This window comes from Penicillium taxi, assembly GCF_028828555.1.
Source record: "Penicillium taxi strain IBT 34144 chromosome Unknown utg000001l_segment0_segment0, whole genome shotgun sequence".
Taxonomy (NCBI): domain Eukaryota; kingdom Fungi; phylum Ascomycota; class Eurotiomycetes; order Eurotiales; family Aspergillaceae; genus Penicillium; species Penicillium taxi.
In genome coordinates this window covers 4425378-4452648 of record NW_026643203.1, presented here as the reverse complement: position 1 = coordinate 4452648, position 27271 = coordinate 4425378, and the positions used below count along the sequence as shown (strand labels likewise).

The window sequence follows — 27271 nt, the reverse complement described above, 5'->3', positions numbered from 1 at the left end:
GAAATCAAGGTGCCGTTTGCCTGAGCTCGATTGTATCATCATCGAAGATAGAGGGCAGTGACCAAGGTTGAGGAATAGCTCTAAAGAGCTGAAGGATTGTGACTAACCTGTTGAGATCTGTGTAGCCTGAGAATTAAGAATCAATACCACGAATGCAAAGAAATATCATCATGGAAGCCTTAGGTTCTTGCTAAGCTGTGTAAGTTAGTGAACTGTCGATGCATCATCAACACCAGTAAAAAGTTGAGTATTTTGTTAGATTGAAGTGCGAAGAAATTTTGCATTTTAAGTGCCGGTTATCAAGGCGGTCTGGACTGGCAAAAAAATTCCTTCCGCTTTTGCTTGTCCAATTCTACACTCAACTCCTCAATTTGACTACACCATTCAAATCAATTGAGCAACTTATTAATCCCAAGTGAGTCCCTTTTTGAAGCTCTAAGTACCTGTCTCAATATCAGTGGACCTTTTTACTAATTTTTGTGCCTCAGAATGCATCTTATGGTATGTTCGAATTGTACTTCGATTGCCGATTGAAAAAAAAATCTCGCTACGAGGAATCACCATGAGCAAACAGCCTTACTAACGAACATTCAGTACACTCTCGGTGCCGATGGCAAGCGTATTTATACGCTGAAGAAGGTATGTGGTAGTATTAATCTGTGAGCCTAGAGATTCTGGTGCTAATGCTATATTATAGGTGATTGGCGGCGAGGTCTCCAAGTCCGCGTAAGAAGCGAATCCGACCACGAATGAAAAATTATAACTACTAACACCTGGAAGTCACCCCGCCCGCTTCTCTCCCGATGACAAATACTCTCGGTATGTCTGATCAACGGAAAATCCTGAGCTTTAGTGCTAATATTACCCAGTCAGCGTGTTACCCTGAAGAAGCGCTACGGCCTCCTCCTCACCCAGCTTACCGGTACGATCTATCTTCCCTCAGAAATTCTCGCCGAAACCAAAAACTAACCTTTTATCCGATGCAGAGGAAAAGAAATAAAGCAAATTGTAGGATGAAAAATGGGAATCGAGGGTTATTAGGCCCGTATATCGGCGCATGGTGTTTTATTTTGTACAGTCTGCGGATGGCTGGAATTTGCTTTGCTTAGGATCATCTTCCAGGTCCATTTTGGCCACAGATGATTGTTAAATTTTAAGTGTCTGATATCGTCTACCAATCAATACACTTTTACCTGCTACCTTCGATCTACTTGGAATCATAGTTATTTCGATCCAACATCGACTAAATATTGCCAAGTCGCCCACGCAATATAATGGTGTGTTCAAAGGTCTCACGTTTGGATACTATGGATGTACTTACGAGGTGTCCATTCTTATACCCTCATGACTTTATACACAGCTTATCCTTCCAAGGTTTCAGAGGGTAATGAGGCCAACCTAGGATTTCAATCTTGGAGGTCTAAACAGGTGGTCTGACTACCTAACTCAATGGTGTCATCTTTGCATGTCAAGCCAAGAGCTATAAGCGACCTCGGAAATAATTTCGGAAGCTGCTCAGGTGTCCATATCTATGACTGCATCTAACCTTGGAAGGCTGGATAATTGAAAGCGGGAACGTAAACTGTCATAGCTTTCCAATTTTGTTTGGCTACAGTCATATAAGAGCGACCTGAGCATGCTAGCTGGGTTTTAAACATGTCTATCCCATACGTGTACCCGGGGATGTATAAGGCATCACTCAATCCTTCAAAGTTGAAAGTGCTATCTGTGACATAGGGATGGATGTATGCATATGCAACGCGTGCAGTGTAAATTCTTGGAACACCTGCCCAGGTTCCCACATGTGCCGGTAGTCGGGACCTCGGGAGTCTACAGGTTAGGTAGTTAATGCCACCTGAGTATACACATCCATACCTGCCAATTGATTTCCTTACATTCCCATGCTCCCAAGGTCTTCCTTTACTTTCCATTGACAAACTCAGAAATATTCTGTTTACAATATGAATACTGAGAAGCAGAGAATTCCAAGGTTCTAATTATGCCATCCTTGGATCCTCGTATCTACACTACGTAGAGCCTGAGTGTGGAAATCGGCATCATGTAGCCAGATTTCAACTCCAACTATACAGTTACTGACATGCGCTAGAGAAACAGCACCTGCCTATATGGGCAAATTTTTGTGATATCTATACATCCATGGATAAAATCAAGAATGACTGCCACTAGGGCTGCCCTTCTAATATCATATTGCATTGGACCTTCTAAGACAAACATCCATGTCCATGCCTTCGTGAAGTCACTTACTTGATTCAGATGTCACCCATTCAAATTCGTCCATTTTTGTTCATGATTTTCTTGTCGAACAAACAAAGCTGCAGGGGAAAGCCAAAAGTGTTTAGTTCTTAAAACTCCGAGAACCTAGGAAATTGACTCCCAAGGCCTGAAAATGAGCAGTTTAGAGACTCAAAACGGTCACAAGAAGCTTCGGACAGCGAATTGCCCTGATAATTGCATCACTTTGACAATCTACTCTGAGTTAGAGGAACTAGAAATGCTTCAAAGGTTATAATCGTAGTTCTCAAAGTCTTAAGTAAGCATTATGATTTGGAATTTCTCTAATTTGATTTTTAAAGAGAAGAGAAAAACGCTCTCATGAAACAGCTCTGAAGAAGCTCGACGTTTATCAAGTTTCAAAGGTTTTTTTACAGAAGGACAAGCTAGAGCTTCTCGAAATTTGACAGGGAGAACATTAGAAAAGATACCTAGGAAGCCCAGATTCAAGGCAGAAGACTACTAGTCTATGCTCCTTGGTGAAATTGTAATTTGTCACCTGGGTACCATATAGAACTAATGTTGTCCAGCCTAGTGATCCTACTTCACAGCTTTAGTCCGTTGACTCAATCTTAATCGTGGTTAATAGGTTACCCAGGTAATGCATGAACTCCTTTTGAGATATGGCTTGATCAAAGAAGGGGATAATTTAAAGTTGTGGGCTCCAAATCTCAGCATCGAAAGTCAACTTTGACCTTATTAAACTTCAATCGGACTGTTTTGTCTCATATATGACAGCTTTTCAGAGCCAATTGATTTTCTGGCTGACATTGGAAGTCATTAGAAAATGGGATAGAGTTCGATAGCTGGCTGTATTTGCCGAGTCTTTAGGAGCTCTCGTATGTGTTGAATACAGCCCCTTGCGCTGCATGCACCTTATACTTCTCTCACGCCACAATGCAGGTTCCGGTCTCGCAGTTAAGCCTCAGTCCACCAATCCAAGAAGTTAGGAGGAGACACGGAGATCTTGGGAGGCATATCAACGGAGTAGTTGGTGCTTTTTCGTCCAAGGGTGATCGGACTAGTGAAATTCAAACTTCAACTGTCCCTGGCTGTCGGGTCTGGTTGTGTTGTTTATGGGTCCTAGCCCCCTGTACAAGCACGTTAGTATAACCGGAAACCTTCTTAGGGAGCATGATGCAACATTGTCGATCTATTCCGTTGCGTAGATATGAGGATTTATATTATTCGTATCGCTCCCTCTAACTCCAGGGCTCAATCATCACCTGTGAGTCCCTCCAGTTTGTAAATCCCACTGGACGTCGATCAGAGACATTGGAATACTTCCTCGGTTCAAGATGAATCTTTTACAACTCAGTGATACCATTTCAAAACGAGGCCATGACGATACGTACCGTACATCAAGGGGGGCCCAAGAGATGGCCGTTAGTATTGTCTTCACGATACTAGCGACAAGTTTTGTTGGGGCTCGCCTTTATACTCGAATCAAGCTGATGAAGAAGATGGAGGGAAATGACTGGATGGTGGTCATAGCACTGGTAGGTTGATCATATAGCAGGAATCTCATAAAAACCAATCTAACAGCTTGAAAAGATCAACTCGTACATTTTTATGGGACTGGACATTGTCGAAGTGGAAAGTGGAATGGGAATGCATTTGAAGGACATCCCACCTCAGATATTCGAGCGGCAGATGAAGGTACGTCTTATTCATAATACACGCTATTCCATGGTTTTCAGCAGAACAACACCTTAGGATTTTCAAATAGGCATTCTGGCTTACAGTGCCGTTCTACAACGCTGCCGTCCTATGCGCAAAGGCCTCAATCCTAATGCAATATTTCCGCGTGTTTCCAACTCATCGTATGCGTGTAGTTTGTTGGATCACGATTATAGTACTAGGCCTTTATGGCACTTGGGCCGTGTTGAGTGCTTTCCTCAACTGCATTCCAGTGGCCAAGTTCTGGGACAATTCAATCCACGGGTTCTGTTTGAGTAAGACCGCTCTGTGGTTTTCAAATGCGAGTATGCATATTACGACTGACATTGCCATTCTGATCATTCCTATTCCTGCTCTGATGACGATCGAAATTCCCAGAAAGCAAAAGTTGATCTTGATGATGATGTTTGCACTTGGTGGCTTGTAAGTGAGTGCAAAGATTGCAGATCTTTGAACAAGGCTGACCATGGATATGCTACAAGTGTTTGCATCACAAGTATTGTTAGATTGACCAGTCTGAAGAAAATCTCTGAATCAATAGATCCTACATGTATGTGATTCCCCTTCTGCCAAAATGGGGTAGCAGATACGGATCTAACCACAATTTCAGACGATAACGTTAGTGCCGCATCATGGTCTGCTGTTGAATGTAATACTGGAATTATATGCGCATGTCTACCTACCCTCAAACCCCTTTTGTCAAGGATTATGCCGAGTTTCATCTCCGGTATTGGTGGAAGCCGGCCCAACTACGGTGGCCGTATATCGACCCATAGAACAGGTACCTGGAACGATGATTCCATGTTCCGTGCTCCTGGTGAAAGTATTGAATACGGATCATACAATCTTGGACGTGTGCTTGCTTTTGGGCCTGGCGATGGCTCTTACTATGAAACGACTGTCTCTAAAGACGAGAAGGGACAATTCCCTGGCGCCACTACTGAGCTTACTGAGCTGACTAAAGTTGTCCGACATCATTCATGACCCGTCCTATTGATTCTCCTTGAATCATTTTCAATGCACAAAGAATTATAATCGATCATGCCAGCATGATCCTGCCATTCCACTGGCAAAGCGCTACGTGGACTAACCCAGCCGCTCCCTCGGAATTTCTTTCTCATTTTACAAGCCGGGATGCGCCGTTATGAGAAGCCATTATTTTCTTGTTATACCCTTTCAATATTCCTTTTGTTATTAATTATTCATGGGGGGCTGAGGCTCCTTGATACCTACCAATAATAATAGCCCTATTTAACATTATGGCGCTCTGACACCTACCCAGGTAGGTAACGACCATTCTGTAACCAAAACGATACTAGTTGTCGGCAGTAGTGTCAGTAGTTGTTGGAACGAATATCAGCTGACATACCAAGATCATGTGATCTTGGCATGGCAGCTACTATATCTTCTTTCATCTGAGCATTTTAGAATGACACTTCACTTTTACCCAATATGCATACACCTATTATATACGTACAGAAAAGATATCAATAGCTGTCTGCTTCGGTAATAACCTAGTCAACCGACAGTAGTTGATGCTTACCTAGGCAGTGCAAGCAACAGCAGTCTCACCTAATATTCTCTCATTTTACCTAATGCAGGTATTTTATGGATCTAGATAGGTGCATAACCTCCCAGACAGACGACTATACAAAAATTCTCCGGAATTAAACTGGAATCAATAACCTTGAAGCGATCGGACATTCACCCTTGCCCCGGGCCATATGCATATCTTCCAGTGGTGTGCTTATCCGAACCCCATGTTAGAATTCTGCTAAAATTTATCTCCTTGAATTTTAAATCTGCTTGCCTCTCCATAAACTCGTGCTCTTTAAGCTTTAAGAGATCAAGTCTCTCCCTCCAGACGTCGTACTCCGTACGCCAGGCAGTAGGATCCATATAATAGTGGAGTTTGTTGAAAATCATATGCAATGCGGTATTAAATGCGCCTCTTGACAAGATTGTCAATTCAACAGCACCACTAGCCTGGAATTTCTTGATAAGAAGATGCTCGTTGAGGATCTCTGATTCAGGGATATGGAGTGCTCCAGCATCAGCTACATTATCGCTTGCTTCCCAAGCATGTCATTGTAGAACATCCATGTTTTCAGTTTGGCGTTGACGGCAGGTTAGAAGGTTTGAGATTAAATATTATTATGAAATAACAGGATTTGACCTTTTTGGCTTTATGGATGATGGAATTGATATGGGGGGGATTAACTTGTGAAACCCTCCAGCTCATCCGGCGGCCTGAGGGCCTCTACTTATAGTTGTTACTTAGGTATGACAAGGTTGTGCGTTGCGAGGAATATTTCAGATATTTAATTGATAGATAGTAAGGAGAAAGATAACAACAAAATTCGTAAAATAACAAGTGGACAGTCGCTGATCTAACTCAAGCCAAAAAAAAATTACACAAAAACAAACTCGAGATTGGGATTGGGATTGGGATTTAGAGGGTTGAGGTATAATCCCAGAACTTTAAGTCAAGTACTCCCACATAGTCTAGAAATCGGTGAACTCCTTGTCAACTTCCTCAAAGTAGTCAAAAAATCCCTTGTATAGCTTAACACCCAGTCCGGGATCAAGACTTCCAGTTGTTGCACGGATGCTGTGCATGCTGAGTTGCGGAATACCGCAATCAATAGCGCGCATACCGATACGGGCACTGGTCATAGGTCCAATGGTACCACCGCTTCGTGAGTCATTGCGAATTTGGAAAACCTGGAGTGTGGATCCACAACGAGAGGCAATGGCCTTCAGAATACTGGAGCTAACGCTGTCAGTAGTCATGTGGCCATTGGAATCAGCCGAGATAGTCACGCCAACGTTGAGACGTGGGGCGTGGTTCTCCAAGTAGACATTGAGGAAGTTAGGGTTGACGGAGTGAATAACATCAGAGGAGACCAGGTAGCTGTTTGCTATGGTCCGAGAAAGGAGGTTGGGACCATAGGTTTCCTTTGCAAATGCCTCGGTAATCCGCTCAAGGATGCTGCTCATGAAGTTTGATCGGGCTCCTTGTCGCAGCAGACTGCCGATCTCCTCATCATCGAACATGCCAACCATCTTCACAATTCCCGTTGATGTGCTATCAGAGGAAGCGATCAGGGCCTCTTGGGCCGCATAGCAGCAAAGCTTATCGTCTATACGGCCAGCGAAAATCAAATCCTTCTCCAATCCTCCAAGTTGAGCAGCCTGAGTGTCAAAAAGTTCTAGTTCCCACTCAAGAATGGTGCTGTAATCTGTGACACCAATCTCCTTGGAGATGATCTTGACCAATTTCTCCGGCTGAGTTGCAGCAAAGGTTCCAACCGGGATGTCGCTAGACCCCACTGACTTCTCAAAAATATCCGAATTGTCAACACCAATGATTGGTACCATCTGAGTCTCCTGGTTAAAAGGGCCATATGTAGGGAGTCCGAAGTGGGGGGCCAGGGTGGGAACGCGGGCAATGGGCCAGTCCAGCTTCACCAGCTTGGACTCAACCTTTCCGGTGTTCGGGTCACGGACAAGGACACGGCCTCCAATGCCGAGATCTCGGTCCCACCAAGTCATACCCAGTGCGCCAGCATATGGTGCGACAGCCAGTTGCTGGAAGCCTGCTTTGGTGGGAAGCTTAGAGACCGGCTTCAATTTAGCGGTGAGTGCATCTACGTGCCCTGCGACAATAGCCACGCCGTTGCCACTTTCATAATCTTTGCCAATATTGAAGGAAATCAGCGAGCTTCCGTTGCGTGTGACATAGAATTTGCCACCCTGCTTCAACTCGGATGTCCACTCCTTACGCTCGGAAAGCTTCTTGTAGTCATGCTGTTCCAGCTGTTTAGAGAATGAATCGACGGCGTGGAAGATGGTAGGGTTGGCGGTCATGAACTCGCAGTAAGGCTTTGAGTAGTCCTCCGGCTTGATGGGAGCATCTGTTGGAACTGGGGGAGCTCGAGAAGGCAAAGCCAGAGCTGGGGCTGGAACTGAAGCTGGAGCTGGAGCTAGAGCTGGGGGGTCGAGGGTACAATCTGGAAGCTGGGCAGAAATTTGGGCAGCCCAAGACTTATCGATCCCGAAAGTGTGTTTTCTGGTCATGGTTGGTATATTTGGTATGGGATATGAGTCAAGAGGAGGAATTGGAGTTGAGAAGTGTCTCGTGAGGGGATAGCGGGAGGCTGGGGTCAGCTTATCGCCGGTAGCGGCTGTACCTGCCGATAACAGCTCAGTCCTCGGCTGAGGAACAGGAACAGGAACACCCGAAGCTCCTGCTATTAGTCATGCTGCAACTCACCGGCAGGGACAGAATGACATATAATCCCATGAAAAGTCCGATGTCCTAGTAAGTACTTTCAGTCACAGGCAACCTAGACGGTTGAAGATTGACGAGTCACATAAACCAGCCTTGGAAGGGCAATAGCTTGGAAAGATCAGCAGATAAAACTTTTTTTTGTGTTTCCCTCCCTAAACGATTTTTATCTCATGATATGGGCCCAGAGGGGGTCCCTTTGAATGTTTTTATATACAGTGGCTTTTCTCATCTCTATCATGCCCCCTCATCGATATCCTTGTCATCGCGGTAAAGGAAGAATTGAACAAAAATTGCCATGTCCAATAGTAGTGTACCGGCACTACCAATCAACCAAGATAGATTCACCAGCACATATCTTCCGTATAATGCAGACATCTCACCCGGACGACACTTGACATAATGATGAGGAGAAAATACATCCACACTACCCTGAACTGATGACGTCTTCCGACAGACTGGAGAATATGCAAGAATAGAAAGAACAAAAGTTAGGTTGCCGATGCAGGCAAACAGGAAGAAAAGTAATGATACTCCATCGGTTGACTTTCGACGAAAGTTGAGTAACAGCTGTGGAAGACGTGAACCTAGATAAAGGGCGGCACAGAGGTAGCCGAATACCTGGCCTAGCGTGTCCATGGCCAAAGGCTCGGAGTCTGAGCTTGAGTCTTTTGAGGCAGGGCTGAAATACCAGCCCAATATGCCTGCAGCGCATACTAAAGCGATCGCAGTAGTATTGAAAATAATGTTTTTGATAGTAGAAATCTGACGACGGCGACGACGGGAGCTAGAAGAAGCGTCTGTGGGCTCAATAAATGGAGTCGCAGGTGAAAGGTGTGTTCCATCTACATGATGCAAAACTTCCCGTAACGATGCCGCCGAGGACCTTCTTCGACTAGATGATGCAGATCTCGGCAGTGTCTCATCTCCCCTTTGGCTACTGCGCCCATTCCGAGATGACTCTTGAATTTTGACATGGCCATTGGGTTTGGGGAGTAGAGCAGACCTTTCACTTGGTGCTACAGCAGAGTCCACGTCATCTTGGCTCCCAATTGCGCCAGAGGTGCCGTTAGTGGGCTCTGTGGTTGGAGATGTGGACAACTCATCCCTGATGTTGAAACCTCGGTAGTAAAGACACTGGCCCAAAAGAACAATATCTGCTAGGGTGTAATATACAGCCAAAATCAGCATGGTTGGCAACACACCCTGCATGACAGCACCTAGGATGTTGAAAACATCTCCAGCTAGCCAAATGATGAGAAAAAGAAGGGAAAGTCCATCAGCAGAACCACGTCTGAAATTCTCAATGATCTGGGGGGAGAAGACAACAACCCAACATACAATTGATATGGAGCTGTGAGAGAGTTAGTGAATCCTGCATATGCGGTCCGGGAATTAAATGCAATAAAGCTGTCGATGGGAGAGACTGCATTCCCAATTTCCAATCCCCAGTAGATAATAGTTGTCAAGCTATAATGCAATGGGAGAAATCAAGCTTGGAAGGTATCTACTTACCCACAAATGCCACTCAAGGCCTCGACGTTGAGATTGGCCGCCTGTGATGGGAACATGATGCCGAATGAGACAACCAACTACAAGATTGGTGATTTGCAAAGTATTAAACAATTTAAAATGTAATGAAAAGAGTAGAAAAAAGATCAAACGAATTGAACACGAAATAGTGTCTGTCAGTGAAAAGTTAACCTTAACCGCGGGAGTGATGTGGATGACGCATAGTCACGTGTATCCAAGTATGAAGCTTGGGTTTTCAAGTTTCAAACTTCGAAGTTAGTAAATTATTTAGTAAATTATGTATCCACGGATCATTCATGCCCAGGTGGTTGGTGACTAGTGAGTACATATGACCCAGGTCGGTAGTTATTGAGCCTTGATAGTAACTTTGGAAGCTTGGAATGAAACTGATTTTGTCCCGATATTCAAAGGCCTTCACCTATGCCTTTAAATTTTAGAAGCTCCCGAGGTCATAGCACTAGGGATACAATATGTAACGAAGGTCTATATAGTAATAATCAAAGCCGAGATTTACAAGTTCAGAATTAATAATATGGTACCCAGAGGCTATTAACTAATGACAGCTACCTTTAAACTATATTCAACCCCGGTCAACTTTGGAAAGATAAATTGAGTGGATAAATTACCTTAACAGTCATTATGGTAGGCGCGTTCTCATCCATTGACGTTGAATCTTGTTCTTGTGCCTTAGTCAGCATATCTCGGTTTGCACCCAACCTCAACATCTCTCTCTTTCTCGGCGCGTCATCGCAAACACAACTTCTGTCATTTGCTGAACGAATCAAATACATACTGGCAGGTACATAATGGCTCGAGATGCCCACGGTGAGGCGGGGACGCCCGATCCCGTTGAGAAGGGATTCGCAACGCTCGGCACTATCAGGTAAGTCTTTCTACAAACTCAGCAAAGCAACCAAATGATATCTGGGCTTTTGCCTCCATTTTTATCGGGCGCATGAACTAATTATCCCCGTAGAATCGGCGTGAAGGCGATGGTGCAAAAGGTTTGTCCCCGTATCAAATTTCAGCAATGGTCACGTGACATGATACTGATTTGTACAGGATGGCGAACTGCGCAAAGCAGAAATTCTGTCTATCCGACAGCGCAAGGATTTACCAACCTTTTAGTATGTGATATCACTACTCGTAACTTCAAAAATGCCAATTCTAACACATTTAATAGTGTGCATTACGTCGACTTCAACAAGCGTCTAGATGGTGAGTTTGCTTGAACATGCATCTATCTTGACGAGAATGCTAAAGAATATTATCAGAATGGATTGATGCCACACGTATTGATCTTTCTCAGGAAGTAGAATGGCCACAACCTGAGAAACAAGATAAGAAAAAGGCTAGCTCCACGAACAAGGCTCCAAACAAAGCCCCTAAGCGTGATAGTATTGGCAGTCGTGATGCATCTGGAACACCTGGTGTTCTGGACAGCAAATTGAGCGTGGGAGGCCAAAATGCTCGCGCTGCAAATGCTGGACAAAAAGAAAGCCCACATGTGGGCGTTGACACACCTGGTGATCAACAATCACAACTCCAATCGGAAGACCCTTCTGTAGCTGGAACACCCCATGCTGATGACACTGAAATAGCCGATTCCCAAGATGCAGTGAAAACTGCCTCAGGCGAGGTTATAACTCGAGAGGAGGAGATTGAGCGTCTCCGAACTGGTGGAAGCATGACCCAAAACCCGACTGAGATTCATCGTGTGCGAAACTTGAATCGACTCCAGATGGGCAGATATGATATCGAGCCGTGGTACTTTTCCCCATACCCGGCCTCATTCTCTGACAAGGATATGATCTACATCGATGAATTCTGCCTCAGCTACTTCGACAACCAACGCGCCTTTGAGAGACATCGCAAGAAGTGCACACTGTTTCACCCTCCCGGAAACGAGATCTACCGTGACGATCAGATATCTTTCTTTGAGGTGGACGGCCGTCGCCAGCGCACTTGGTGTCGCAACCTGTGCCTTCTCAGCAAGCTTTTCCTAGATCACAAGACGCTTTACTACGATGTCGATCCGTTCATGTTCTACTGCATGACCACACGCGATGCTCATGGCTGTCATCTTGTCGGTTACTTCTCCAAGGAAAAGGACTCTGCCGAGGGCTACAACCTAGCTTGTATCTTGACTCTGCCGCAATACCAGCGTCGCGGATTCGGCCGTCTGCTGATATCATTCAGCTACGAGCTCAGCAAGCGCGAAGGCAAGCTTGGTTCGCCTGAGAAACCTCTGAGTGACTTGGGCTTGCTCAGTTACCGACAGTACTGGCGTGAAACAATTGTTGAGCTCCTCATGGATGGACGAGAGGCCATGAGCGAGAATGAAGTTGCGGTTCTTACTGCGATGACTGAGAAGGATGTTCATGAGACATTGGTCGTTTTCAACATGCTTCGTTATCATGTACGTTGGCTCTTCTTTTCCAACTTGGCTTCAATATCATCGCTTGCTAATTCTCTCTGTAGAAAGGAAACTGGGTCATTGTTCTCACAGATTATGCAGTCGGTGAGCACAAGAAACGTCTTGAAAAGGAGAAGGCCAAGGGCGTTAGCAAGATTGATCCGGCGCGTCTTCAGTGGAAACCGCCAGTGTTTACTGCTTCCAGCCGAACCTGGAACTGGTAGAAGAGAGGTGCTATCCACCTTCATGACGTTATTTCTTATGACATCCTACTTATGACTTTTTTGACTCAATGATTCATTCCAGCAATTTCCAAGGATTAAGCTGGTCAGTTTACTCGTGTAAGGTCCAAGGACCTTGCAAAAAACGTTTATTTTATCTTTTAATAACATAATACTTCCTTCGAGCCATTTTCAGGGCTAGGAATTTACAAGCACGTTATGACAAATGATGATTACAAGGGAGTTAGATCTTTCAATGTTTATCTCGAATATGTGAAGTTTATGCTATGGATGATGTCCTATCCTTCCAGATGAAGTTCTGGGATTAGAGGCTGACTTTTCGACCATTTATATTTATCAATAATCCGGATTCAAAAAAGTCCCGGCAACGGTGATGGTTCTGAGCGCCCTTATTAGAGAAGCAGCAAAATCCCTCGTGGCCAGAAAAGGGATGGCTTTGGACGCATCCGTGTATGGCTTATGCTGTGACTGTAATACCTAGGTACCTTCAACTTCCTTAAGATGAACTCTATAGAAGATCAGATATACTAACATTCTTGTTGGCCCTGACATTTCATAGCTACAATGATAATAAATACTGTCGTGTGGATAGATATTTATGAGCAAATTTTCAGTTGCGTGGCGACTATATCGTGAACGCCTGCCTTTTGATTTGGCATTCTCACAACTACTTCACGCTATAATTGAATCCAGTCGAAAGTTCCAAGCCCTCCACACATGCGGCCAATTCTCTTGTGGTATGAAGTTGAAATCATTCCAACTGCCAGAGTCACAGTATCAATTATTGCTTCCACTATTAAAAGATCTGACAACTCTATATATATATGCATCCGCCTTAAAGATCACGAACAAGAAAAATTTGATGAAGACACCTTTAAACGTCTTCTCAACGTTCTAGTCACAGTTGCACCGATACTGAAGACCCTGACCTTTGCCCAATGGAGTCCCATGGGAGAATTATCTCCTCTCTACTTTAAGGATCTCTCTCAGAGAATTCGGTTTTCCCAGCTAGAGGAACTTCATCTTCATTCGATCGAGGTGACGGTGAATAGCTTCGAAGAATTTCTACGTACAGCGGCCCCAACCTTGAAACGATTGAGTCTGCGCTTGATCAGTTTAGTTGATGGGATAACATCAGCACCATATCTAGGACCCCTGGCTAAAAATGAAAGTAGTTGGATCCCTTTATTATCCACCGAAGTCAAAAATGAGATGCAGGGGCTCTGGAAGCGCGTTTTTGAATTTTTGGCAGATCATCTCAAGCTGCAATACGTCCAACTATCCTGCCTTGGGTACCGGGGAAGGGATGTTATATTGCAAGATCATCTGTATACGGAACGCGGGCAGCCGGATGCAAAGCCTTCTTCTGACTTTAGCCCCTTGAGCATCTATTTTGATGCTGAGAGGGCGAGTATACCTTTCAAAGAGTGGGTCACGCAGCTTCAGATAGAGATGTGGCATCGGACAATCATTGGAGGTCCCAAGATCCCAGGGGCCAGCAGCATCCAATTGCGCAACCCAGGTCAGGATTTTAGTAGGATGGTTACTCACGCATGCAATTTCAACCGAACAAGAGGTTAGAATCGTGTCGTTTTATAGGGAGGTCATTGTATTAAGTTGCCTATTGGTGAAGCCATCTTATTTCCCCCGTAAAATTTATAATAAGGAATGTATATACGTAGTCCTAATTAAATGGCTACTTCAATTTATGAAGAGCTAGGATACTTTTTGAGGTATGCGAGCTGTGTTGTAACTGTTGTTCATCCAAACTTTCACCAAGGGAAGATTCCAAGGTCTCTTCTTTGAACCACTTGAGATGAAGGGGATCCTTAGATCACATATGTTTTTTTTCGGATCTGGATTAGCTGTAAGGAATTTATCAACCATTATTCTCAAGCGATGAAGCATGACAAAAGACCTCGGAGTTGTCCCATTAAAGATACAATCCCAAGATTAACCAGCTTCATAAACATCTAACCTGTAGGCATTTTTACTAGTGTATGATATGCTCAGGCCAGCTTGGTTAGCCAAAAACACCTTACATGTCAGGCAGTGATGTTAGGAAATTAGGTGTGTATATACTGATAGCTGGCCGGCTTAGGGTCTCACCAATCAGTACTTTTGACGCTTTTTATTTCCCCTAAAACTTCTCGTTGCCTCTCGGGAGAACTGGACATACGCAATCAGATGTTGACCAGTGACCTTGTGGGCCTTCAGGATTGGAATCTAATTGCTCCACTATGTCAGCAATTGAATTGACTGATCCCGAGCGCTGGCGACTCGACGTTGACGAGGGTGTCCACCGATGGCGATATCTTGATGGATCTGAGTCTATTCGACGACCGCAGGTCGCGGCTGAGAAATATTTTCTTGGTCTGAACACGGTATTTAATGCTTCATGAAGTGTACTGTTATTGCTTGCTCATGTGATTAGGGACTACCACAACTTCCCAAGCCACGCAACTTTCAAGAATCAGCTCTAAATGGGTTCCGGTTCTACCAAGGTCTCCAGCTGGACGATGGTCATTGGGGTTGTGCATATGGTGGTCCTAGCTTCTTGCTCGCTGGCATAGTGATCTCTATGTACATTACCGAGACAGAGATTTTGCCAGAATGGAAGACCGAGATTATATGCTATTTGATGACTACAGTCAACAAAGATGGAGGCTGGGGCTTGCATTCCGCTGGCGATTCAACCATTTTTGCAACAACCCTCTACTACATCACATTGCGAATTCTGGGTCTCGAGCCTACTCATCCTTTGGCTACCAAAGCTCGCAATCGCCTTCTTACACTAGGTAAGCCTTCACTCCCACAGATGAAATACTGGAGCTATGCTTATTAAGTTACAGGAGGCGCCACTGGTATCCCACAGTGGGGAAAGGTCTGGCTGGCTTTATTGAATCTTTACAGTTGGAACGGAGTGAACCCAATCCCCCCTGAATTTTGGTACGTTTTCAAATATTTATTCCCGATTCATCGGCGCCTCTCATTCCAAAATGGAGTACGAAACTCAATGTGTTTAATCTAGGTTGCTTCCTGACTGGGTTCCGTTCCATCCATGGCGTTGGTGGGTTCAATGTCGCGTGGTTTATCTTCCCGTTTCGTATCTTTATTCAAATAAAGTCACAAAACCTCTGGATCCACTACTCACCAGCCTCCGCCAGGAGATTTATACATGCTCCTATGAGGACATTGTCTTTGAGAAATATCGCAACTATGTGGGACCGCTTGATCTGAAAAAGCCAACATCTCCACTTCTCCGCATCGCTAACGTATTTCTGCGTTTCTGGGAGAAATATGTTCGGCCAGACTGGATTGCTCAATCGGCTAATAGGAGAGTATGCGAATTGATTGAACGGGAGGACAAGAATACTTCTTACAACTGTTTGGCTCCAGTCAATAAAGCCTTTCACATGGTGGCTGTATGGCATTCTGATGGCGCTAATAGCGCTCGTATGGCGCTTCACCGCGAGAAGATTTCTCCATATTTATGGAAGGGAGAAAATGGAATGACCTGCAGCGGTACTAATGGTGTTCAAGCCTGGGACACGGCGTTCAGCATTCAGGCCATGGTGGAGGCTGGTCTAGGCACAGATCTAGAGTTCCGTTCATCATTGGAAAGCGCACTCAAATTCCTCGAAATCTCTCAACTAAGAGAAGACTTGGATGATCCTTATCGCCAGCCACGAAAGGGTGGATGGCCATTTAGCACCAGAGACAATGGTTATGTCGTGTCTGATTGCGCAGCAGAGGGTCTTAAGGCTGTGTTAATGCTTCAGGAGGAGTGGTACGTTACGTATCATGGCATTTTCTATAAATTCAAATTGCTAATTCATCACAGTCACTTCATCAAAATTATCTCTGATGATCGCCTCCAAGACTGCGTCGATACCCTATTACTCATGCAAAATTCAGGGGGTGGGTTCAGTAGCTATGAACGCACTCGCGCTAGCACTGTGTTAGAATACCTTAACGCATCGGAGGTCTTTGACCGTATCATGGTTGAATACTCGTACCCTGAATGCACTACAGCAGTAGTGACGGCTCTGGCGCTCTTTCGTCGCCATTTTCCCACCTACCGCTCCGCCGAAATCGGCAAGGTCATCGACCGCGCTCTAAAGTATATCATCAGTGCGCAAAGGCCCGATGGGAGCTGGTATGGCTCATGGGGAGTATGTTTCACCTATGCCTCGTTATTTGCGATCCAGAGCCTTGAACTGGTTGGCCAAACATGGCAGACTAGCGATGCTGTCCGCAAGTGCTGCAAGTTCCTGGTGCGCACCCAAAAAGAAGATGGAGGCTGGGGTGAACACTACACATCTTGCGAGCTAGAAGAGTACGTCCAGCATGATAAAAGCCAGGTTGTTAATACAGCATGGGCGTGCTTAGCACTAATGCATGCACGTTATCCGTTCAAGGAAGTTATTGAGAAGGGACTCAAGGTAAAAATATTTCTCCGTGCATGATCATGTATATGGGGACTAACAGTCGTGCTATAGTTGATTATGAGTCGGCAGCAAGCGAATGGAGAGTGGTACCAGGAGGATGTTGAAGGAGTTTTTAACAACACATGGTGAGTCTAAAATATCTTCGAATATCCCGGTATTTTTGACTAAATCTACCCAAGCATGATCGGATATCCGAACTACAAGCTTTATTTCACTTCATGGGCCTTGGGGAGATATAGCAACGTGTATCTTCCCATTCTCAAGGAAATGGAAGATCATAATTAACTACGCGGCGAGTATATCTACGAGAGTGGATACAATAGTCGATGCTGATTGGTCTTTATTTGGAGGAACAGCGGTCATTTCTAGGAGTCTGTAGTTTCAGTCATAACAGAAAAGATATTATCAGCTAGGTTTCTAGAGGAGCAGATTAGCCTAATGCATGCGCGGTGTCAGGCGGTCATTGAGGCGGATAGAGGTTACTTGTTTTTGAGTATGTTTTTAGATCGATCGCGTGTGTAAGTAATTTATCTATGTTTCAACCCTGTATAAATTACATTTAGTGGTAATTTCAGAAGTCGCTAACATTTCATGTTATGTCTACCTTTGTAGTGCGTCTAAGTGAAGTGAGAGTTGAGTGACGTGCGAGTGAAGGCCAGCGGGTTGGTATATTCGAGTTCTCGTACCTCTGAAGCTCTGCTTCGTCGCAGTAGAAAACTGCGGGCGAACTCAAGCTGATTTTCTTCCTCCAAGTAGTGATAAAAATCTTACAACTACAAGAATACAGCAAAGAAATGAAAATTTGGAAGATTTGGAAGACCATAGTCTGCTACTTAATAACATAGCATGAAGAAAGGGCCTAGTCCACAGGGCTGACGGAAAAGCCGGATATCACGACATGAAAAGACCATGGTGAATCAAACCGACCATGCTTCCTCCTGCTGCATGGCGGGCTTCTTGGTACGGGGGTGACGGGCGCGAGGGTTGCGGCCCTTGCGGTGGTGGAGAGTGGTAACTTTGCGGGGAGGAGCGGCCTCCTGCTTGGCAAAGGTCTTGGCGGCGTTGCCAGCAATGCGGACAACAATGACGTTCTCATCAGAACCGACGTCGAGGGCAGCAGTGCCCTGTGTGTTGACGGGTTTGGGCTGTACAAAATCTCCCCAGATGGGCTTCTCCCAAGCAGTGGCGGGTGCAATGTTAGGAACGCGGACTCCAGGCTGCGATCCAGGCTCACGATCCTCAAAGAGTTCCTCCTGGTCGAAAAACTGCTGAAGATGACCGGTGCAAATGGGGTTCTCGATGCGGGGGAAGAGAACCGAAGCCGACGCAGCTGCTGACTTGCTTTCAAGTGGCTCCTTCGTAGAAGGAGCAATGTCCACCACCTTGTTGAGAAGCTTATTGATTTTCTTTTGCCAATTTGCAGTGGAATCGGGAAGGCGGACTCCAGAAGAGGGTACCACAACCGAAGAGGGTGCCACGGTCGAAGAAGGTGCAGCAATCGAAGTAGGCGCGGCAACCGAAGCAAATGTGCGAGCTGATTTGGCCGCGACCTTAATAGGAAGCTTCACCACAGGCTTCGGGGTAGGGAAGTTCACGATAGGTTGAACGTCGTTTGCACGGCTAGACAGCTCATCCGGGGGAGGCGGGCTGTTAAAGCCGAAGTTGACCTCAATTGAGGTGCGCTTATCCTCAACCTTACCCTGAGGGAAAAAGCGGGACTCACGAGGAGTGGGCACCTTCACAAGAGGACGGACAGAGGTATCTGTGAATAGAATAGCATCAACGGGGGCCCGCGCAGAGCTGGCGCTTGCGATAGGGGCGCGGTTGTCGTCAAGTCGGCTGAGAAGGCCCTTTGCCTTAGGGCTCAGGGGATTCCACTGGACTTTAAGAGAGGGTACAGCTTTCTTGGTTCCCATAGACTCATTGGGCTTCTCAAGGACATGCTGTTGTTCTGCTCGATGCTCAACTTGTTCACCGCCGTTAGCGAAAGCGGCCCAGGAACTGATCAGGCCTGTATCCGACTGAGGACGTGCCATATAAGGTTGAGGGTGCGCGACGTAAGCATGGGAATCGGCTGCAGTAGCAGTGTGCTTGGCAGCGGGAGTCTGCTTGATAACATTGTCACTCTTAGTGACTGGAATGGCCTTAGCGGCAGGTCCCGACTTCTCGACGACAGATTCGTCCAAGCAGTTCAAGGCAGAGCCGGCGTTAGCGTCAAGGCGACCCCATTGCACATTGACGGGAACGGGGGCGGCCTTCTCAACGGCAGGCTTGGCCTTATCTTGTGCACGCTGCTGTTCAGCGTGACGCTCTACCTGCTCGCCACCGTTGGCAAAGTTTGTCCATGCACTAACGAGCGCAGCATCCTCTTGGGAAGGAGGGGGACGAATAGGGCCTGGTCCATGACGGAATGTTGCGGTGCGAGCGGAGGCAGAGCCGCCGCGGCGACGACCAGAAAATTGGGTAGGAGGCATCATATTATGCGATGTTGAGGATTCAATCGGGAGATGAGTAGATTGGGAGGGAAATCCGCGACCAATATTTTGGTCAAAAATCCCGTTACCGAGATTCCCAAGAGTACGGTCGTTGCTCAAAGGCTTCCACAGGTTACCCACAGGTGGCGTCGAGGAAAGGTTAGGACCAGATACCCAAGTAGGATAAGAACTTTGAGTGTTCAAATCCTTCCAATGATCTGTCTTAAGATCAGGCTGGATATTCAGGTTTGAATTCAAGTCGGATTGAATGCGTGAAGCAAGAGGGTTAGAAGAGTTAAAAAGAGAATTGGGAGAAGAGGTGTTGAGAGAGGAGGAATTATGAGAAGAAGGAGGATTGAGAGAAGAAGAGGTATGGGTGGAAGTGTTCTGAGTGGAAGTGTGTAAATCCAAATCGGAAGGGAAAATGGAAGTCGAAGTAACGGATGAGGTCAGGTGCGAGATATCGCGGTGGGGGGAAGAGATACGACGTAACCTAGGGGAGTTTCGATCTGAATGTTTTTCTGCCCGTTTTTCTGTTGCGCGTTCTCTTTCATTCGCAACAAGTTTCCTGACTGTATCCGGGTGGTGCACTTTCATCAACCCGTACTGCTTCGGTGACCCTGAAGGTTCAGGAACAGGAGGCTTCGGGGGTGAAGAAATAGTAGCAAGTGGAGTTGTAGAGGAAGAAGGTGAAAGGTGAACTTTGTTACTTTGCGTCAAATCCTTCCGCTTGGGCTTTTCAGGAGCAGGTCCCAAGGCAGCAAGCTTTTGGCGAATACGCTCTTCCTTTGCAGCCGCTTCCTTTGCTTCCTGTTCTAGTTTCCGTTGCTTAGCCTCAAGACGTTTCTCTTTCATGATACGCTCTTGCAAAATCAGAGGGTCTTCTTGCTGCACATCGGGCACTACAGCTATAGCGGGTTGACTTTCAACTGGGGATGCTTCACTTTCCACGCTCACTGCAGCCTGAGAATGCCAGCTTGGAACTGCATGATGTTGAGCCGGGGAAGATTCATGACCGATCAAAGCTAACTCGTTCACTTGAGAACCCCGTCGTCCATCATATCTTGATGGTGCATCTGTACGGCCAAAGGACATGCGACGGCTAAATCCTCCACTTCCGCCACTGATATTTGAAGACGCACGTCGATGGCCCCATCCTCCACCTTCCTGGTTACTTGCCCGATGAGTCTGGAAAGCTGCCGAAGGCTCTGCTGGTCCACCGTGTCCACCATGTTCATCGTGAATTGGTCGTTGTAACAAGGCAGGAGGCCGAGGACCCTGGTCATGCCGCCAAGAAGGTCGTCTGGTATCCGCAACAGGCTCATAGCGACCAGAACGAGAATTAAAAAGCTCTCTAGGTGGTGCGCTGGATGGTGTCTCTCTCCAAGTGCGGTTGAAATCATCAGCTGCAATCTCTTGTGGGGGGATTGTACCATTGTGGTCCTCTCGGTGTGGGAAGTTGTTAGGTAAGCGATGCGGCAATGAAGCCGGGGGTGGGGGGAGAGAAGAGTTGACCGGAGACACCCTTTCAATAGGAGGTAGAGCTGCCCAGGGAGACTTGGCTGGTGGAGGAGCCGGGCTTGTAGAGCCCGATGGCAGTCGGTCGTTAGTTCCACGAGATGAAACACTGGCAGCCTTAGCCTGTCGCTCGGCGCTAGCTCCAAGTCTCAGTACGGTAGGGTTAGGTCCAACAGATGTAGTTGGCTTCGGCCCAGTGATTTTGACAGGGTCTTTTGCAACGGTTGGTTCAGGGAGTATTTCCTTGTGATCTTGATGCTCCACCTCCGGCACTGGAACATGGTCGGTATGAGGATTGAGGGTGACCTTGGTGCCATCCGTCCATTCAATAGTTTCAGGGGCCCAATCGTCTTCATCATCGTCAATGTCGGCCCATTTTGACTCGGTTCCGCCGCCGTCTTCTTGAATCCGAGATGTCATATGAATGCCGTATTGTTGTTTCAGTTCCTCATCTGTCAAATGCTTGGGCGGTATGGGTTGAACGGCTATATCAAAGTCAGTATTGAGCTTGAAATCTTGAGATGTCACCAGTTCGTACGTCGGTTTTTGTTCCAAACTTGATTTGGGTCCGGTCCCGAACCGCCAGGCTTAGCACCACTTGCGCCATTTTTGGAAAGAGAATCGCGCATGCCCGCAGTTGTCTTTGCGACCAATCGTGGACGAGAGCTCGGTTGCGGTGTTCCAAGGGGAGTAGTGGAAGTCGATGGAACTTGGACATAAATTTAGCTACAGGTTGACATTTTAGATGCAAAAGAAAACAATACCTTTCTCGACAGTTTTCGGGGGAACGGGGACTCCGGGAGCCTTTGGGAGCACAAATTTTGAAAAGGATACGGGCTTAAACGTCGTCGGTTTCTTGACAGATCCGGTGCGCGCATGGTGTCTACCATCTGTAGTATCTGACTCCGAGCCACCTTGGGAAGCTGTATCGTCACCGTCCGTCACTCCATTCAGTTCAAGAGCTCGAGTCGCAACAAGCCCAGCACCTTGCTTGATATGCCCCTGCACTAACATTAGTACAGCTTGGTTGATACATACTTGTAAAAACCTACCGAGGAAGAGCCTCCGACATCCTTATCACCTCCAGCCCACTCAGTTTGGGCAACACGTGTGTTATTTGTGCGGTTGTTTGGTTGTTGATCAGGTAATTTGGTAGCTGATATAGTTGCGATGTGTTTGGTCTTTTCCACATCCCCTTCAGTTGGTGTCTTGTGGTTGGGGGTCGCAGGAGCGTCGGAAGGCGAAGGCGAAGCTTCGCCGCCCGACAGGGTCTGATCTACCACATCGCGGCTGCTCTGCTCTGCCATAACAATGCCTGAGTCTGTAGAGATGAAAAAACCAGAGTCAGAAAGGCGCTTTTAATGGGGCTGTCATGGGATGGGATTCATGCGACGTGAGGGGAGGTGAGGGGAGTAGCCGGAGAGCGCCCGCTGAGTGAAGTGAAAACAAAAGTAAACGTACGTACCTCACTTCAGTCAAGAATCACCACAATCTTCTGGATTTTTGCCTGAGTTGAACCCTGATGGGTACTTCAAGACCAGAAAAGGGGGGTTGGAGATGGAAAACTCCCTACAGATGACGGAGATTCGATGGTCGCAAGTTCTTGGGAAAGAGCAAGTTGCGAAGGTGAGGGTTGATCTTGATGTTAAATCCACAACCCAGAAGGTCCCGTGACCGGGAAAGGAAGCAGAAGTGAAGGATTTATCCTTGGGGAGGTTGATGATCATCAAAGGTTTTCGTGATCGTTGAAGATTACCTATGAGGTTAAAGTCTGCATTGGGTTAGCGCACAGTCAATACTCCGCCCGCACTGGAAGATCAACTTACCCAGGATATACCTATCTATTTATGTGGATTCCCCGTTATTTTCGAGGTAGTCCACTTCAATCTCATTTATTTTGACAGCAGTTCAGTTTCCAAGGAGTTGCAGTCATATGACAACACCAAAAACCTCGCCAACAACTACAATATTGCAAAATACACAAGAAACATAAATGAGACACAGTGATCGACCACAGTGATATTTGAAGAGTCTCTCTAATTCATACATACTGCTTGCTTGAAGTGGATGCAGACTATACACCAACCCTCTCATTCATATCAACAAAAGGAACCCAATCTAGTGGGGGTGGTTCTTGTGATGACCTGCAGAGTAATTAGAAGGCTATTGATTTTGGATTATCAGTAGTACAGCAAAAGGGTACTTACGGAGGTGGAAGTAGTACTCAATACTGTAGCCCAGGACCAGGAGACCGCCAATAGCTTGGATAAGGGCTGTATAAGTCAGTATTTATGTTTCGTGTGCAGAGCAAAAAGATCCAAAATACTTACGGACAGCAGAAGCATTCTTGCCACTGAAGTAGCGAGCCTGGTAGCGACCAATGAGACCAGTGGCCTTAACAGTAGGAGCAGGGCCACGGGGCAGGCCAGCGTAGAAGTTCACAACACGCTCCATGCGAGCGGCATCCTGGGCGGCACCGATAGCCTTTTCAGCAAGGGATAATTAGTGAAAATTCAAATTTGACAATGGCAGTTCCATATTGCGTTTGGATTGCACGAAAAATAGAACTTGGGAAGGTACGGGGACCAGGTGGATGGAACAACAGGGCGCATAGGATTCGAGGAACTCACGTTTGGGGAAGCGATCTATATAGAACAGTTAGAATCAAAGGAAAGGGCTTGCGACTAGTAGTGGAGTATAACGTCAGATATTCATACCTTGGGAGGGATTAGGGTGGAAAGTCCACGGCGGGTAATCTTAGTGAAGCTCATCTTGTCTGAGAGAAATGGGGTCAGAAATGAGTCGCAAGGAGTGGAGAGGATGTTGAAGACTGCAACAAGACCCTTGGAAGGGACTCACGGTGATTCTCGGCGCAAATGAACCAGGAACAATTGATGATGCAGGAGGAAGAGAACCTTTGGCCGGGAAGCGGGAGGTCGGATGAACCAATTGCGCTAAACCCGATTGGGCCGTGCCGTGACCTGAACTCGGGACTGCGATTAACACTCCTGCAATTGCTGCGTCTCAGGCTATATTCAACCCCCACCGCTTCAACGTCAACCATGTCGCTCTTCAGAATCGGAGGTGCTGCTGGCCTCCGGGCTCCTCGCCTGGTCGCTCCCGTAAGCGTTCGTTTCAATTCTAGTGCCACCCAGGGTACTCCGGCCGTCAAGACCAACTCATCTGAGGTTCCCACCACTCGCTCCCAAGAAAGCTCTCTGGTCAATGAGCAGAGTAGCTCTCACAAGCTTGACTATGGTGCCACGATCGACCATGGTACCTCGTACGTCGTATCTCGTATGGCCTACTAGCGCAGAGGCATTTGCTAACCTCTCGACTTTTTTTGTTTAGGCTATTCTCTCCAGTTCCCAAGCGTGTGATGAATGGCAGTGAGCCTGTTGGCACTCTCCCTGCTGCAGTTCTCTCCGGCGCTCCTACTGATCTCCAGGCTCGCACTGTCAGGTACTTTAGAAAATCTCGAATTGAATCGATGTCGAGATACGCATACTAACTAACTCCGGTCTTTCAGAATTTACCGCCCTTCAAAACCCGCTACTCAGTCTGGTACTTGGCACACTCACCACTGGCGGATGGACTGGGATATCCTGCAGAAGGGCCACCGATGGGAGAACCCGCTTATGGGCTGGCAGTCATCTGCCGATGGCATGCAGGGTACCAACATCAAGTTCAAGTCGAAGGAGGACGCCATTGCATTCGCCCAGAAGCAGGGTTATGAATATTTTGTGCAGGAGCCGAATGAGCGCCGCTTTGTGCCCAAGGTCTATGCCAACAACTTTACTCACGTGCCTGGAAAGCTCAAGCATATCAGGACCAAATGATTACATCCTCGGTGTAACATGTACATAATTGCAGCTTTTTTCTCTTTCAATCCACATCATTCATGCAACAACGGAGTTACGGGCCTACAAAGCCCAGGACTTTCCAGAAACCCACTTTTGAGCTTGATTCTAGCTGGTGCCGTATAGACCTCATATTGATGTCCACTGTACTTGTTACATTCAACAGTAGCAACAGTTTGTCCAAAACCATACAATTTCTATGTCCTCCTAGGCTAGGATCTTACATAGTTGAAACTTTGGATTGTGAGTAAGCATACGGAGTAGTAGACCCTTACTTATTGAAATCTTACTAGTCTTTCCTTCAGAGACTTGATTGTGCGATGGAACTCGCAACCTAGGTAGCCTGAGAGCCACCCGTACGTTCATTATCTCCCTCGTATGCCGACTAGGTAGTGAAACTTCTGAGCAGTACGAGGTATTCGTTGGGATATATGGATACATTCTCGAAGCTATGCATTGACTGTTCTTTTCTTGAATTGATCAATGATCTTGTGTGACCTATCTAAGCACTGAGCGATTAACGATTCCAGCGATCAAACAAACTAACGAAAAGGTATACGGGAACTGAGTAGTACTGTAGCCGGCTTTTATTCAAGAATCTGAAATTTGCGCGGACCAACCAGATCCGGATCAGGGCAGCCCCGCCACCCCACCCTGAAAATCCGTTACGATAAGATCTAAAAAAGATTGTTGCCGTATTCTCTATTCTTCACCATATTTCGAAATGGCCCCAATTGCAATCGAACCTGAGGGTGACAATCAAATCATCCTGGACCTTCGAAAGGTTCTTACCTCCGAACAGGAACCACTTGCTCGTCGTTTCCGCGCACTCTTTTCTCTCAAGCACCTGGCCTGCCTGCAGCCTCCCACCGAAAATACCCTTCCTGCCATCCAAGCTATCGCTGCTGCCTTTACTTCAAACTCCGCTCTGCTCAAGCATGAGCTTGCATACTGCCTCGGTCAGACCCGGAATCCAGACTCCGTTTCGTACCTGCAGCACGTCTTGAAGGATGCCGAGGAAGATGCGATGTGCCGGCATGAGGCTGCAGAGGCTTTAGGAGCGCTAGGCTATGTCGAGAGTCTCGATATACTGAAGAAGCTGCGCGACGACCAAAACGAATTAGAAGTCATTCGCGAGACTTGTGACATTGCTGTTGATCGAATTCTGTGGGAGAACTCCGAAGAAAGAGCCGCCGAGAAACTTAAGCCCAGGTATTTTACTCTCACACACGAACTACGTGATTTTTCTCGAAACAATTCTTATTTATTTATTTTTAGTGACTTCACTTCTATTGACCCAGCTCCACCAATGCCACTGGAGGCCAAAGAGCCCTCCATTCCCGACTTGGAGAAGACGCTGCTTGACACCAAACTCCCTCTATTCAAAAGATATCGCGCTATGTTTGGCCTTCGAGACCTTGCATCCCCTCCTGACCTCCCCACAGCAAACGAGTCTGTTAGAGCACTGGCTAAGGGTCTTAAGGACCCCTCTGCTCTGTTCCGTCACGAAGTTGCCTTTGTCTTTGGACAGCTCTGCCACCCCGCCTCTGTCCCTTACCTCACAGAATGTCTCAGCGACCTGCAGGAGATGGGTATGGTGCGACATGAAGCCGCCGAGGCCCTTGGCAGCCTAGGTGATGAGGAAGGAGTCGAGGATACCCTGAAGAAGTTCCTGAACGATCCTGAGCAAGTGGTGCGGGACAGCGTGATCGTGGCGCTTGATATGGCAGAATTTGAGAAGAGTGGCCAGGTCGAATACGCATTGGTGCCAACAGCTACTGAAGCCTCTGCGTCATCATGATGGCCGTTTGGGGTAAAAAGAATTATATACAGGTCGTGACGTCGTTATATTGATACTCTGAAGCCACATTTTGTATAGCCGAAAGACAGAAACGTTCCCATGTCTTTTCAAATCAAGGTTTCCACCCCTCAGTTATTCTGAGTTTCCCTGAAGAAGATATTAGAATCCGACATTGGTTCTGTAAGTTTTTGAGGACATACTTGTAACCGCAAACACAGCGCAGGAAAATAGTACTTCCTTCGTCAGCACTGCGCAGTTGGACTGCACTGAAAAACATCTCTGTTCGACCGCATCGGTTGCAAGTATGCTGTGTGATAGCCTCGGTATTCCGGTCTGCAGCTGACAAGGTTTGTACTGAAGATAGCTTTGCTCTCAAGGCAGAAGGGAATGCAGAGGGTTTGGATTCTGAGACAATAGTTTGCGGCACAGTATCTATTCAGACTTAGAACAATGATATTCTTATTAAATCATTGAGTTCTACTCACCTTTATTCCGAGTTCCGCAGATACCACAGTGTAGAGTCGCATTCGCATCTCCAGTTGATTCTCGTAGCAAATTGCCACAGTCAGTGCAGAAAATCAAAGAACCAATGACAGACATAGCGACGGATATAAAGAAGAACTTGAATGAAGTGAGACGATTGCGACGAGGTCAATAAGAAGGGATATGCGGCGACTGCAACTTTAATTTTTTTTCGAAAGCACGGACCAAGT

At 46.5% G+C, this 27271-nt stretch overlaps 11 protein-coding genes across 11 annotated transcripts; 7 read left to right on the top strand and 4 right to left on the bottom strand.

The window, feature by feature from the left end:
- Positions 1 to 489: 489 nt before the first annotated feature.
- On the top strand, positions 490 to 969 carry N7495_001586 (H/ACA ribonucleoprotein complex subunit NOP10; the record flags this gene model as incomplete). The annotated part of the gene is made up of 5 exons (XM_057204256.1): positions 490 to 501; positions 595 to 639; positions 698 to 726; positions 781 to 819; positions 870 to 969. The coding sequence occupies 5 exons, from the start codon at positions 490 to 492 to the stop codon at positions 967 to 969; spliced, it is 225 nt and encodes a 74-aa protein (XP_057068329.1).
- Positions 970 to 3590: 2621 nt separating this feature from the next.
- Positions 3591 to 4956, top strand: N7495_001585 (uncharacterized protein; the record flags this gene model as incomplete). The annotated part of the gene is made up of 5 exons (XM_057204255.1): positions 3591 to 3791; positions 3847 to 3951; positions 4022 to 4395; positions 4455 to 4522; positions 4583 to 4956. 5 exons carry the CDS (start codon positions 3591 to 3593, stop codon positions 4954 to 4956), a joined length of 1122 nt encoding a protein of 373 aa, XP_057068328.1.
- A 1521-nt stretch (positions 4957 to 6477) lies between these two features.
- Positions 6478 to 8052, bottom strand: N7495_001584 (M18 family aminopeptidase; the record flags this gene model as incomplete). The annotated part of the gene is made up of 1 exon (XM_057204254.1): positions 6478 to 8052. One exon carries the CDS (start codon positions 8050 to 8052, stop codon positions 6478 to 6480), a length of 1575 nt encoding a protein of 524 aa, XP_057068327.1.
- Positions 8053 to 8500: 448 nt separating this feature from the next.
- On the bottom strand, positions 8501 to 9834 carry N7495_001583 (PQ-loop repeat-containing protein; the record flags this gene model as incomplete). Its single annotated transcript, XM_057204253.1, has 2 exons — positions 8501 to 9617; positions 9779 to 9834. The coding sequence occupies 2 exons, from the start codon at positions 9832 to 9834 to the stop codon at positions 8501 to 8503; spliced, it is 1173 nt and encodes a 390-aa protein (XP_057068326.1).
- A 768-nt stretch (positions 9835 to 10602) lies between these two features.
- On the top strand, positions 10603 to 12436 carry N7495_001582 (NuA4 histone acetyltransferase complex catalytic subunit ESA1; the record flags this gene model as incomplete). Its single annotated transcript, XM_057204252.1, has 6 exons — positions 10603 to 10679; positions 10773 to 10800; positions 10859 to 10923; positions 10980 to 11014; positions 11071 to 12215; positions 12278 to 12436. 6 exons carry the CDS (start codon positions 10603 to 10605, stop codon positions 12434 to 12436), a joined length of 1509 nt encoding a protein of 502 aa, XP_057068325.1.
- Positions 12437 to 13171: 735 nt separating this feature from the next.
- Positions 13172 to 14035, top strand: N7495_001581 (uncharacterized protein; the record flags this gene model as incomplete). Its single annotated transcript, XM_057204251.1, has 1 exon — positions 13172 to 14035. One exon carries the CDS (start codon positions 13172 to 13174, stop codon positions 14033 to 14035), a length of 864 nt encoding a protein of 287 aa, XP_057068324.1.
- Positions 14036 to 14694: 659 nt separating this feature from the next.
- On the top strand, positions 14695 to 17190 carry N7495_001580 (terpene cyclase/mutase family protein; the record flags this gene model as incomplete). Its single annotated transcript, XM_057204250.1, has 7 exons — positions 14695 to 14838; positions 14889 to 15252; positions 15307 to 15403; positions 15486 to 16244; positions 16299 to 16899; positions 16957 to 17030; positions 17085 to 17190. The coding sequence occupies 7 exons, from the start codon at positions 14695 to 14697 to the stop codon at positions 17188 to 17190; spliced, it is 2145 nt and encodes a 714-aa protein (XP_057068323.1).
- Positions 17191 to 17822: 632 nt separating this feature from the next.
- Positions 17823 to 23668, bottom strand: N7495_001579 (F0F1 ATP synthase subunit f; the record flags this gene model as incomplete). Its single annotated transcript, XM_057204249.1, has 9 exons — positions 17823 to 21382; positions 21436 to 21606; positions 21662 to 21899; positions 21950 to 22218; positions 22471 to 22668; positions 23105 to 23170; positions 23228 to 23381; positions 23528 to 23542; positions 23615 to 23668. 9 exons carry the CDS (start codon positions 23666 to 23668, stop codon positions 17823 to 17825), a joined length of 4725 nt encoding a protein of 1574 aa, XP_057068322.1.
- Positions 23669 to 23773: 105 nt separating this feature from the next.
- On the top strand, positions 23774 to 24736 carry N7495_001578 (ETC complex I subunit; the record flags this gene model as incomplete). Its single annotated transcript, XM_057204248.1, has 3 exons — positions 23774 to 24180; positions 24249 to 24359; positions 24427 to 24736. 3 exons carry the CDS (start codon positions 23774 to 23776, stop codon positions 24734 to 24736), a joined length of 828 nt encoding a protein of 275 aa, XP_057068321.1.
- Positions 24737 to 25481: 745 nt separating this feature from the next.
- N7495_001577 (deoxyhypusine monooxygenase) lies at positions 25482 to 26558 on the top strand (the record flags this gene model as incomplete). Its single annotated transcript, XM_057204247.1, has 1 exon — positions 25482 to 26558. The coding sequence occupies one exon, from the start codon at positions 25482 to 25484 to the stop codon at positions 26556 to 26558; it is 1077 nt and encodes a 358-aa protein (XP_057068320.1).
- A 159-nt stretch (positions 26559 to 26717) lies between these two features.
- Positions 26718 to 27158, bottom strand: N7495_001576 (DNA-directed RNA polymerase I core subunit RPA12; the record flags this gene model as incomplete). The annotated part of the gene is made up of 3 exons (XM_057204246.1): positions 26718 to 26736; positions 26759 to 26990; positions 27044 to 27158. 3 exons carry the CDS (start codon positions 27156 to 27158, stop codon positions 26718 to 26720), a joined length of 366 nt encoding a protein of 121 aa, XP_057068319.1.
- Between the last annotated feature and the right edge of the window lie 113 nt (positions 27159 to 27271).